The sequence below is a fragment of the Rhinopithecus roxellana genome, chromosome 8 (assembly GCF_007565055.1).
Source record: "Rhinopithecus roxellana isolate Shanxi Qingling chromosome 8, ASM756505v1, whole genome shotgun sequence".
Taxonomy (NCBI): domain Eukaryota; kingdom Metazoa; phylum Chordata; class Mammalia; order Primates; family Cercopithecidae; genus Rhinopithecus; species Rhinopithecus roxellana.
In genome coordinates this window covers 64,724,361-64,737,083 of record NC_044556.1, presented here as the reverse complement: position 1 = coordinate 64,737,083, position 12,723 = coordinate 64,724,361, and the positions used below count along the sequence as shown (strand labels likewise).

At 38.4% G+C, this 12,723-nt stretch overlaps 2 protein-coding genes across 2 annotated transcripts in view; one reads left to right on the top strand and one right to left on the bottom strand.

Annotated features, from left to right (window-relative positions):
* RAB3GAP2 (RAB3 GTPase activating non-catalytic protein subunit 2) overlaps positions 1 to 5,690 on the top strand; it is a 117,493-nt gene extending 111,803 nt beyond the window's left edge. The window contains 4 exon segments of the mRNA XM_010368081.2: positions 1,784 to 1,873; positions 2,445 to 2,666; positions 4,058 to 4,216; positions 4,410 to 5,690. Of these exon segments, the coding sequence (XP_010366383.1) occupies positions 1,784 to 1,873; positions 2,445 to 2,666; positions 4,058 to 4,216; positions 4,410 to 4,565 (627 nt within the window). The 3' untranslated portion in view covers positions 4,566 to 5,690.
* Positions 5,691 to 7,720: 2,030 nt separating this feature from the next.
* Positions 7,721 to 12,723, bottom strand: part of IARS2 (isoleucyl-tRNA synthetase 2, mitochondrial) — a 73,253-nt gene continuing 68,250 nt past the window's right edge. Inside the window, exons 21-23 of the mRNA XM_010368079.2 lie at positions 12,473 to 12,663; positions 10,113 to 10,257; positions 7,721 to 8,266 (exon numbers count right to left, since the gene is read on the bottom strand). Of these exons, the coding sequence (XP_010366381.1) occupies positions 8,124 to 8,266; positions 10,113 to 10,257; positions 12,473 to 12,663 (479 nt within the window). The 3' untranslated portion in view covers positions 7,721 to 8,123. The remainder of the gene's footprint in view (positions 8,267 to 10,112; positions 10,258 to 12,472; positions 12,664 to 12,723) is intronic.

Here is a 12,723-nt window from a genome sequence, read left to right as displayed (position 1 = left end):
TCTTTGTGAAACCAGAACATATCCAGAATTGGACGAGCACAGTAATGTTTAGTTTCAACCCATGTCATGCCAAGACTACCTGAGACAGCTGGGTACACTCATCTGCAGAGAGCTAGTATGGTTGAGTGGCTAGTGAAACAATGCCAGTGCTACCATTTGCTAACTAGAATTATTTAGATTTTCTTACTCTCACTTTTCTCATTCAGAAAGTAGCAGTGACTCCAGCGCCAACCTCATGGTTGTTGTGAGGGTTCCTTATATTCAACATGAAGTACTTAGTGTCTGGAATGTAGTAAATAGTGGTACTATTATAGATGCTTATAGCTAGGACCACCAGGTGGGAACTATCGAGTAACAGATTGTGAATGTGTGCAAAATCTTTAAGTACTTCTATCAGTGATGTCCAAAATGCCATGGGTTGCCCTGTAAGTCTGGTTTTTCTTATCACTAAAGGATGAATAGCTTTAATCTGCTTGGCAGTCACAATAGATGACCTAGAATCACAGATGATCAGGTATGGAAGGCACATTGGAAGATGTGCTTGCAGGATGTATCCTTGCTAGGATGACCTGCATGCAGAAGAAGAAACAGTAACCCAAGATTGGGGGTCAGTTACCCAAGGCAACCTGGTTGGAAGTAGTGAGCCTCAGACTAGACCCAGGTCTTTCAACTTAAAGGCCAGTGCTCTTTGCTCTGTATTACATTTCCTTCCAAGGAACTTCTGAAATCCTGTTTCCTGATATTCTGTTTTTACTCTTTAGACACACATCTGTTCTTTTAAATAAGGTGTTTTTAAACAATTCAACATGTGTTTTTAAAAGGATTGAGAGGCTGGGCGCAGTGGCTCATGCCTGTCATCCCAGCACTTTGGGAGGCCGAGGCGGGCAGATCACCTGAGGTCAGGAGTTTGAGACCTGCCTGGCCAACATGGTGAAACTCCGTCTCTACTAAAAATACAAAAAAATAAGCCTGGGCTTGATAGTACATGTCTGTAGTCCCAGCTACTTGGGAGGCTGAGGTCAGAGAATCGCTTGAACCAGGAAGGTGGAGGCTGCAGTGAGCATTCCAGCCTAGGCAACAGAGTGAGACCCTGTCTCAAAAAAAAAAAAAAAAAGATTCAGGGTACATATATGTATTACTTAGCTAGTACTGCAGAGCAAATCATTCCAAAGCTTGGCTGAAAATACCAAACATTTATTATCTCACAGTTGCTGTGGGTCAGTAATCTGTGTTCTCCTTGTCTAGGTGCCTCTGGCTTAGTCTCTCATGAAGCTGTAGTTAAGGTGCTGCATCTGAGAGCTCAACTGGGATGGGGAAAGGGTGATTCACTTCCAAGCACAATTGTTGGCAAGATTCATTTATGCCACATGTGCCTGTCCATACAGCAGCTCACAATATGGAACCTGGCTTCCTGCAGAACAAGTGAGAGTGAATATGAGTGCCTCAAGGCAGAAGTAGCCTTTGGGACGTGGTCTTGGAAGTAACATGCTATCACCTCTACCTACTTCTGTTTGCTAGCAGCAAGTCACCAGCCTACATGCAAGGAGAGGAGACTATAGGAAACATGAATACCAGGAGGAGGGGATCACTGGGGATCATCTTAAAGGCTGTCTACTACATACTAGATACTTGTTATAAAAATTAAAGGAAGAATTCTAAAATCTTACTGTTCAAGGAGAAATGAAAATCAACCATTAAGTGACTTAAGTTTTAAACAGATCTTTCTCCTTTTCCCCCCTTAATAATCCACACTCATCAGTTTTCTTGCTGTCTTTCTCTTTAGGGAAAAAATGCATTTTTCAAAGACCTAACTTCAATTCAGTTATTACCTAGTGGGGAAATGGATCCAAATTTTATTTCTGTACGACAACAGGTAAATTACAGCTATTGGATTTTGTTTTTGTTTCTTGGGAAAAAAAACAGTAAGGGAAAAATCTACCTTGCTTTTGAAAAGAATGACCACTTCCTATCGCAAGGACAGAAAACCAAACACCACATGTTCTCACTCATAGATGGGAACTGAACAATGATGTCACTTGGACACAGGAAGGGGAGCATCACACACCGGGGCCTATCGTGAGGTGGGGGGAGGGAAAGGGATAGCATTAGGAGATATGCCTAATGTAAATGACGAGTTAACGGGTGCAGCACACCAACATGGCACATGTATACCTATGTAACAAACCTGCACGTTGTGCACATGTACCCTAGAACTTAAAGTATAATAAATAAATAAATAAAATAATATTTTTAAAAATGACCACTTTCAAAGTATTCTTGAAAGCTAGTTGTTTACCTTTAAATGATGTGTTCCTTTTTTGATAATTAAACAATTTAATGGAAAAGCCACTGTAAGTGACAAAAAAGCTAATAATACTTTGATTTAGGTATTTTAAAATGAAACAGTAACAATACATTGCTGTATCTCTTTCTCCATATTCAAGTTCTTATTGAAAGTTGTCAGTGCAGCTGTCCAGGCCCAACATTCAGCCACAAAGGTCAAAGATCCCACAGAAGAGGCCACACCCACTCCTTTTGGGAAAGACCAAGATTGGCCAGCTCTAGCTGTGGATTTAGCCCATCACCTTCAAGTTAGTGAAGATGTTGTTAGAAGGCATTATGTTGGGGAGCTATACAACTATGGAGTTGACCACTTAGGAGAAGAGGTAACATGACCCTTTGAATGTTAATTGGGCTTAAGTTATAAAATTGATAGTTGGAATAAAGACTGTCCAGTGAAGCCTTTTGCTCTTCCTTTTGTTGGAACATCTAGGTACAAAAATAGAACAATATACTATTTTTTAAAACATAAAATTATAATCAAATAATTCCTACAGTGTGCCAGGCCTGCCCAGCGCACAGGGATATAGCAGTAAACAAAACAGACAAGGTTCCTTCCTCATGGACTTAATAGTCTGCTGGTAGGAGCAGAAAAGCAGGCTAAATTTTGCATTGATTGGTAGGTGCTATGAAGAAAATAAAGAGGGCCAGGTGTCGTGGCTAACACCTGTAATCCCAGCACTTTGGAAGGCTCAGGCGGCAGATCACTTGAGCCCAGAAGCTCGAGACCAGTCTGGGCAACATAGCGAGACCCCGTCTCTAAAAAGGAAAAAGAAACAGGATCATATGGATAAACAGGAGCCACTACAGTAGAGTGGGCAGAGAATGTGACATTTGAACCGAGCCCCTAAGGAAAAGCAGCAGCCAGCTACTCAGAAACTGGGGGAACAGTGCTTGAGACAAGAATTACAAAGGCCCTGAGATGGGGACTAGAATGACTAGGTCCAGGACTAGAAAGGCCAGTACGGCTGACCAAACATAGTAAGCAAGGAATAAAGAAGTGTGGCATGAGGTAGGGAGGCTGGCCCAGGCCATAGCTGTATCCTAGGTCTCGGAGCCCATGGTTATTCTAAGTGTATTCAGAAGCCATTAGAGGGGCTGGGCATGGTGGCTCACAACCTGTAATCCCAGCACTTAGGGAGGCCGAGATGGGTGGATCACTTGAGGTCAGCAGTTCAAGACCAGCCTGGGCAATATGGTGAAAACGTGTCTCTACTAAAAATACAAAAAATTAGCTGGGCGTGGTGGCACATGCCTGTAATCCGAGCTATTTGGGAGGCTGAAGCAGGAGAATCGCTTGAACCCAGGAGGTGGATACTGCAGTGAGCTGAGATTGCACCACTGCACTCCAGCTTGGGTGGCAGAGTGAGACTCCATCTCAAAAAAAAAAAAAAAAAAAAAAAACCATTAGAGGGCTTCAAATAGACATGACATGAAACTCCCTTTATTTGCCAAAAGTTTGAAAACAACACACTGAGTAGCCATATTGAATTGAAAGATTAAGTGATAAGACAAAAAAAAAAAATTAACCAAGGAGCAGAAATTTGGGTTTAAATGCTAAGTTTGATTTGGATTTATCTTTGGTTGTATATAATCAAAAGATAAATGGCCATAGTTCAAAAATCAACTAGAATCTCTTCACTGGCAACCTCTTTCCTATAGAAGAAACAAATCTGCTCACTCTGACTGTATTATTTCTCCATGTTCGTATCTTCAGGCCATTCTACAGGTTCATGACAAAGAGGTCCTTGCCTCTCAGCTGCTGGTGCTGACGGGGCAAAGGCTGGCTCATGCGCTTCTCCACACCCAGACAAAAGAAGGAATGGAGCTGCTTGCCAGACTTCCACCCACACTGTGTACTTGGCTGAAAGCAATGGTCAGTACAATAGATCGAGATCAGGCAAAAGGTCATTGGATGTTTTCTTGCCTAGTCAATAAGTTATGAAGAAAATTTGACAAATTTAATTCACCTAGTTACAAAGAAAAGCATTTTTATGTAGTAACTCTTAAGTCAGTAACAATTATTGTTTAGTTGTCTATAATAGGTTATTTTTGTGTCCCATTTGCAGGACCCCCAGGACCTTCAAAACACTGAAGTGCCAATTGCAACAACAGCTAAACTAGTAAATAAAGTAATTGAGCTTTTACCAGAAAAACATGGGCAGTATGGTCTAGCCTTACACCTCATTGAAGCTGTGGAAGCCATATCTCTTCCTTCTTTATGACACTTACCTACTGGAAATAGTCTAAAATTATGATTATAACATGAAGTAGTGCATGGTTATTTTACATAGTAAGACCTGGAATTTTATGGGGAAAGTATGTCTTTTTTTTTTTTTCCTTTTGTAAAATAAATAAAAGTATATACAACTTTTAAAAAGTACAACCCTGGCTAAATTCCACTCCTTTGGTTAATATTGAAGATAAAATATAAACAAATATCAACTCTGTTATAATTAATACAGATGTTTTAGTGTTTATTTCTAATTCAAACACTTAAATAGCTTTATTGTTAAACTTTGCTATTTAAAATTGATTATAATTTAGATTATGTTCTTATAAGATTCTATATTTCCTATCGAAAATGTTGTTGTAATTCAATTTAAATGTGTTCATGTATGGTCCCCATCAGTAGAGTGTAGAAACACCCCACTCTCCTTTAGTAAATGTTGAGAAAATGCCTTTGTTGTCATGCTCCAAATCCCACATGGGCTGCCACCTGGGAGTTCTGGATACTGAAAGCTTCCTTTCCCAGAGGTTCTGCTGTTGCCATCAGAGGAGGATGACCATGCTTGAGGAGGAAGAATGGGTTCAAGATCATCATATTCATCAAAAGGGGACACTAAATAGAACCCTTAACCTGTTGTACTTGCCAAAATTGAGAATAAGAGATGTGTACAATGCAGCAAACTAATTATAATGTAAGTTAAGATTTGCTTTTTGCAAGTTGCAAAGTTGTATCCACATCAGGTCACTGTAAAAATGTATTATCTTGTAAAACTTATGTAAAAAAAAAAAAAAAAAAAAAAAAAAGCAAAGATACTAAAAATTTTAAGTCCAACTTTATTTTTCCTACAAGTGTTTGGAAATGCTTCTGGGATTTGCTAATGTTATCTTGGGAACAGTATTGAAAAAACTGCTTAGTGATATTACAGCTTTAGCAAACCTACCTCACAGCTGGGATGAGAGGATAAAATACAACTAATTTTGTACCCTATAGTGCCTAGAGCAGTCCAAGTGCTAAATATTTACTGACTAAAACCAAACTATAGCTACTCGGGAGGCTGCAGGACGATCGCTTGAGCCCAGGAGTTTGAGGCCATCCTGGGCAATATAGCAAGACCCTGTCTCGAAAAAAAAAAAGAAAAAACCAAACTAACCAAAACTCTGTAAAAGAGTGCTTTGAGCTCTACAAATACCAAGTATTTATTATGGTATATTTTTAGAATGTAGCCCTACAGTGTAATTGTGGGTATGTGTCATGGATCACAATTATTATTCATAGTAAGTCATTGTGATACAGAAGTTTGTTTCTTCACTTCCCCTTAAGAAGCCAACTATAGTAATCATGCAAAGTTGAGGAGTATGTCCTTCAGGGATATAAAGAAAAACAAATCTTGTCTTTTGACCTAAAAGAGCACATCCAAACAAGAATTTAACTGGCTAAAATTTAGTAATTACTGTTAACTATCAAACTTAAAATCTTACAAGATAAATGGTTAAGATGTCTTGAGTATTTGGGATGGGGGCCTGTGAGTCTGACTGAGACATACATTTTATAGAGTAGCAGCATTGGAAAGGGCTAGTCCAACCTCCCAGCCTCTGCTTGGGTCTCCACTGCCCCAGCCAGACACATCCTAGAATTCTTGTAAACATATCCGGCTCCGTATTAACAGTCACTTGTTATATGTGTTCTAAGAGATTAGTTCTTCCTGTGATTTTTCCAAGTACGCTGAAAGTAGAATGAACTTAAGGAGGCTAGTCAAAGAAATTTGGAGTTACAGGTATTTTTAAAGACTAAATCCTCAAGTCCATCATCACTTGGAGGGGAGGGGGCACTTATTAAGCATTTTAGATAATAAAACTGGTTAAGCTTACGCTAGTAGAACAGACAATCAAATCTGGGGATTGCTGAGAACAATAATAAGCTGAAGTATGGCTCACAGAATCCTGATACAAACCATTAAGTCTCTAGTTAGATTTGTTATCCTAAAATTTTTCACAGAATTTTAAAATTGAATTCTGACTTGTATGGTTAACAAAAGCAGTTAAATATTTTACTACTTATCAAGGGCTTTTAAAATAAATAAATCTGATAGGAAGAAAGGCAAATAAATACCTATGTAGACGTTCTATAATAACAAAGAACCATACAGGATAAAGGAATTAGATTTTAATGTAGAACGGGTGGTTTCTGAAACAAAGGTGTGTGGCACTTATTGTAGTTATTGATGAGACGCCAATAACCAGTAGTATTTTCCTAGATATATGCCCACCCTCACACAACTTTCTCCATTAATGTTAAATATGCATTTTTATCTTATTAATTACATAAAGCTGAAGGAAAACAAAGTGTTCAAATAATCATAACTTCTACATTACAGGTTCTGTTTAGATGTAGAACTAGAGGGGCCAGGGTAAATGTAGATAAAGAGATATATAGCACCATGCTTCTAAATGCGTCATACTTTTGCAAACAGAAAAAAAAGTTTTAACTTTATTATAAAAATTCGTCTATGGTCAAAGTAAACACTGTTACATTTAAATTGCTTTTTAAAAACAATTGCGATCTAAAGTCAAAAATCTGAAATTTAATAATATGAGACACTGAATGTAATGTTCATTCAGAAGTTGCTGTGGTCCATTGCATTTATAAGGGACAAAATATTTTTATAGTACACTATAGCAACAGCGAAAGCCCTCTCACCCTGATAGGAATGGGTTTGCTGGGTGTCTACCAAGTTAGATTCCTGCTGAATAGAATTAGGCATCCTTAAAAGATTTTAATCCAATACTGAATTGTTTATAAAATGCTTTCTCTATTGTAATGTACTGTAAGTAGTGAAATTCTGTATATATTGCTATTTTCTGTCCATTGTTGGAACTTATGTATATTAGTGAAATAAATTTTCAGCTTTCATGTTGTTTCCTAAACATTCATAAGTATTAAGAGATTTCTTCCTCTCTTAACATATGTGGTGATTATTTTCCTTCTAATCCAACCCCGAAAACTAGCTATTCTGAAAAGGTTGATGTTCACCAACAGGAAGAATGATATGACCCTTAACCTCTTAAGGGAAACATGCCTTCACCATTCCCTTTCAAAACTCTACTTCTTTTACTTGCTATTCACAACTTCTGCATCAACATCAGTCAGTACTTTTCCAGAATGCCTTTATTTTCAGTGTGATAGAATTTAAATACTGAGTCAAAAGATTTATAAAATATAAAACATTTTCTGCTGGGCCATATTTGAAGACAAGCTGAATACATATCTATGTTCTGAATAAGTCCATTATGGATATATATAGGAAGATACATATATATCCATCCACAGATAAACACACACACATATATATATTTCTGCATATATATATACACACATAATTCTTTCTATAGTTACAGGAAATACTTCTTTTATAATTCTGATTTTGACCATCCTCCACCATTTACTCATCCACTCATTACCTAAATCTTGGATTTCTTTCCAATATTGTAAATAATCCATCTAAACTTCTAGCCAGTACTGTCAGGAGGGTTCTTGCTCAAGTGAGCTGTTAATACTATTTTCCACTAACAACTTCTGCACATCGAGGACAGAGTGTATCTGAAGACTCCGCTGTATACTTCCAACAACGAGGGCATTTTTCTTTCGTAGTCGGCATGACAATTACTTTATAGGAAGACTCTTCACGAATATCACCACCTATAAAAAAATATATGAAGAGTATTTCTGATAGGCATTCAACTTGTAACACTATTTCTTAATTGGTTTAGCAGAGGCTTCTTTTTCAGTCTTCTGTCCTGCCTTGGTAAAGCTTGTTAGACACTTCCCCATTTGCCCATTACATATATAGCCAAGATAATGGGATCATACAACTCGACAACTGAAGAGAGCTGAGGAATTAGAGACCCCGTGACTCTGAGATTAACTGACATCTCCCAAGTCACCGAGCTCTACGTCTACTCAGGCAGAGCAGACTTTCTAGCTGTTAAATCTGGATATAGTTCTGATGAATGGCACTGCCTCTCCAGCTGCATACATGACTAAGAATTTTTAAAAGCCAAATTATAGTGACAACTATAGTGTCCTCAAAATTTCTCATGGGACAGAAGGAACCAAAAATATCTCCACAATTAATACTCTTAGACTTCGGACTGATAAAAATATAAAAGTAAGTTATTTTCTAGTCATTGTACAAAGAGTATATTAACATTACATGGCTAGGCACCGTAGCTCACGCCTGTAATCCCAGCACTTTGGGGGGCCGAGGCAGGTGGATCACTGAGGTCAGGAGTTCGAGACCAGCCTGACCAACATAGTGAAACCCGTCTCTACTAAAAATACAAAAATTGGCCGGGTGTGGTGGTGGGCGCCTGTCATCTCAGCTACTTGGGAGGCTGAGGCAGAAGAATCTCTTGAACCTGGGAGGCGGAGGTTGCAGTGAGCCAAGATTGCGCCATTGTACTCCAGCCTGAGTGACAAGAGCAAAACTCTGTCTCAAAAAAAAGGAAAGAAAAAATTATACAAAGTAAATTAAGCCAGAACTTTTACTACATGGTCTATGCTGCCAAGCCCAAATTTGAACTGCTGCCTGTAAGTTAGCTTCCCATCTCCTGGTACCCAAAAGCTATGAAAAAACACAAGCAGCATAACCTTTGCCAAGATACCTGCTTATTTTTCTTTTTTTTTTTTTTGAGACGGAGTCTCGCTTTGTTGCCCAGGCTGGAGTGCAGTGGTGTGATCTTGGCTCACTGCAAGATCTGCCTCCCTGGTTCACGCCATTCTCCTACCTCAGCCTCGCTGGGACTACAGGCACATGCTGCCATGCACAGCTAATTTTTTGTATTTTTAGTAGAGATGGGGTTTCACCATGTTAGCCAGGATGGTCTCAATCTCCTGACCTCACGATCCACCTGCCTCAGCCTCCCAAAGTGCTGGAATTACAGGAGTGAGCCACCGCACCTGGCCTATTTTTCTTTATTAATGCAACTCTACCTCCACCAATGAAGATGAACCAGGTTGACTTTTAAAATCTGCTATAAAACAAATATCGACAAAATGCTTGCTTATGAGATACCATCATTAGAATGAGCTCAATAAAACTTCCTCCTTAATCCCTCACAAGAATGGCTAAATATTTTAATCTGGGGTATACATAATAGGAAATTTTAGAATCAACACTGGGGAACAGTGGGCAGGAATAGGCCAGTACTGGGGTACTAAGTATCAAAGCAGGGGGACACAAAAGGAAAATGGGAGCAAGTCAGACTAACATAAACTTCATATAAAATGACCATTATTTATTCAAAGGACAGAAAGAAAATCTCTCTCCCTCTTCTGTCCCTAGCCCTCAGTTCCCAAGATCATCAGGCAAGATACTTTTAACAGCGGGCTTAGAAACTTGGCAATTGTTTATATTATTTCCACAAAAAGATGTATTCTAAGTACATATCTACCTTTAGAATAAATCTAGTCCATGGGAAGTTGGAGATTACCTAGAGTTATTCAATTCTCCAGATGTTACTTGTTACTTTCACCTCCTTCTTACCTTCTAAGTTGATGAGGAATTTCCCTTTAAGCTCAGTTACATCTGCAGTCATCTCTCGTGGTTCCTGAGCCAGTAAAGTTGACTCAGAAGCCATCATTAATTCATTCAACTGAGAGGTGCTGGAAGTCTCTTCAGACTGCAGCATCTGTAAGGAAGCATGTGAAAGTTACAGTTTATGTTAAATTTTTACCATCAACTGAGGTTATAAAAAGAGACACTATAAATTCTCATGTTTAGAGAGGAACCTTTTGGTATACCATTGCATCCTGAGCAAATACCATTAAATGCATCAATCCTAATTAGTATAAAAGGTTTTAACTAAAAATGTCCATCAACAGTATTTATTGAGAATGCCAGGCACTTCACTTTGCTAGATCCTATAATGTCTCTTATTTCTAATTGTTGCATACACACAAAAAAACCTATATGGTGTTTATTATCCTCACTTTACAAATGAAGAAACAAGCAAAGAGAGGTTAACTTGCCCAAGATTCTCAACCAGTAAGTGGTGGAACTGCAGGTCAAGCCCAGGTCTGTCAGCCTCAAAGCCTTTTTTTTTCATGTATCATTAGGTGAGGAGCTAAAATACTATCTCAACAGGTACCTGCTTTTAGTAATGTATACTGATCGTGGCAATCTGAACAATACACAGAACGCTTCTGAAGTAGACTGAATTTGTCTGATGAACACACTTTTCTCTGTAATTTTGATCTTCAAAGTGAGTTTTTAAGCTAACCAACACAGACATTCCTTTAAAAATGAAAGTCCATGAGAAACAGGAGACTCAGATGAATTCGGTTTTAACAAGTTTACACAATTAGTAATGGATGGAACCAGGACTCCATCTGACAGCTACTTGGGATGATTCCTAAGGAAAATACATTCCTGTTTTTGAAAATCCCAAAGTATTTTTTCCAATAAAGATTGATCCAAACAAGCTGTTCTTTTCAGTTTATTACTTAGAAAGACTGAAGTCAAAGGAAACACAGTATGCAGGAAAAAAAGGCCAGGACTAGGGAGTGTTACCCTGGCCAGGTCACAGCTTCAGCAGTCCTCACTTCCTCGCTTGTAAAATGAACAGCTTCCCAAGTTTTAAATTTTAAAATGTGAACATCTCATCTATTATACCTACTAGCTATTTCAAGCTCAAATCTTAGTCATGCTAATCACATCACTGAAAATTTAAATTGAGCTTACCATACAAAATGAGATGGGTATTTTTTAGAAAACTGACACTAATAAAACTTTTTAAAAATAGCTCTTTCCACCATCTTTCTGCACCGCCACAATGGTGTGCATGAATGTCCTGGCTGATGCTCTCGAGAGCACCAACAATGCCGAAAGAGAGGCAAAAGCCAGGCTTTAGGCCACTCTCCAAAGTCATCATCTGGTTTCTCACTGTAATGATGAAGCATGGTTACATTGGCAAATCTGAAATCACTGATGATCACAGAGCTGGGAAAATTGTTGTGAACCTCACAGGCAGGCTAAACAAGTATGGAGTGATCAGCCCCAGATTTGATGTGCAACTCAAAGATCTAGAAAAATGGCAAAAATATTCTGCTTCCATCCCACCAGTTTGGTTTCATTGCACTGACAACCTCAGCTGGCATCATGGACCATGAAGAAGCAAGATGAAAACGCACAGGAGGGGAAATCCTGGGATTCTTTTTCTAGGGATGTAATACATAATATTTACAAATAAAATGCCTCGTGGAAAAAAAAATTATATTCATTGCCAATTCTCTTCTTAAGCATTTAGACTGGAGAAAAATCTCATCATTATGTGAAGCTATAAACCAATCTGGCCAATGAACCCTAAAAATCCCAAGAAGAAAATTCTGATGGCCCTTCTGGAAATAAAAATAAGATAAATGCTTTGAAATATATGTGGTAACTTGTTGGAGAAAATGACTTTTCTCCAGATTTCACAAAATAAAAATGGAAACTCTTTTTGGGTTTGTTTTGAATCTGGTCCAGATGGATGAAATTCTCAGGAAACCTGACCCTTAATACAAAACTCCCAATTTTTACACATTCAAAGACGATCATGATCAATTTATATGTCACCTGTCTTCTAAACAGTCCTGAGGCCTTTGATTTGAAACAGAACTTTATTTATTCCTTCCCTGTCCCTACACAGTAACATGTACGTGTTACATGCACAGAACATGTTTTACAAGACATGGAAAAGAACACGGTGAAGTAGGAAACAAAGAATCAGTGATAATATCAGGATTAGAAGACAAACCCTAATTTCTAAATTAATTTTTTTTTAATTTAGACACATTTTAAAAGCAAATTTCAGGCAAAGCTCTATGATACTAACACCATTTCAAAAGGGACATATTGCTGCATACCTCTATGATCTCAAAAAGCAGTCCAGGTTCTATCACTATGATAACCTTGTACTCAGCTGCATTTTTGCCAGGGATGCTTCCAAGAAATGAATCTCGCATTGCACACGCACTCTCCACAGCTTCTTCCAACCCGGGCTTCTTCCAGATAGAACTAGTACGAATCCACCCAGTACGGAAAACACTCTTGGGCTCTTCAGAAGAACAAAAACAGTAAACTGCTTTACAAACATCCTAAGCTGTATATGAAGCTC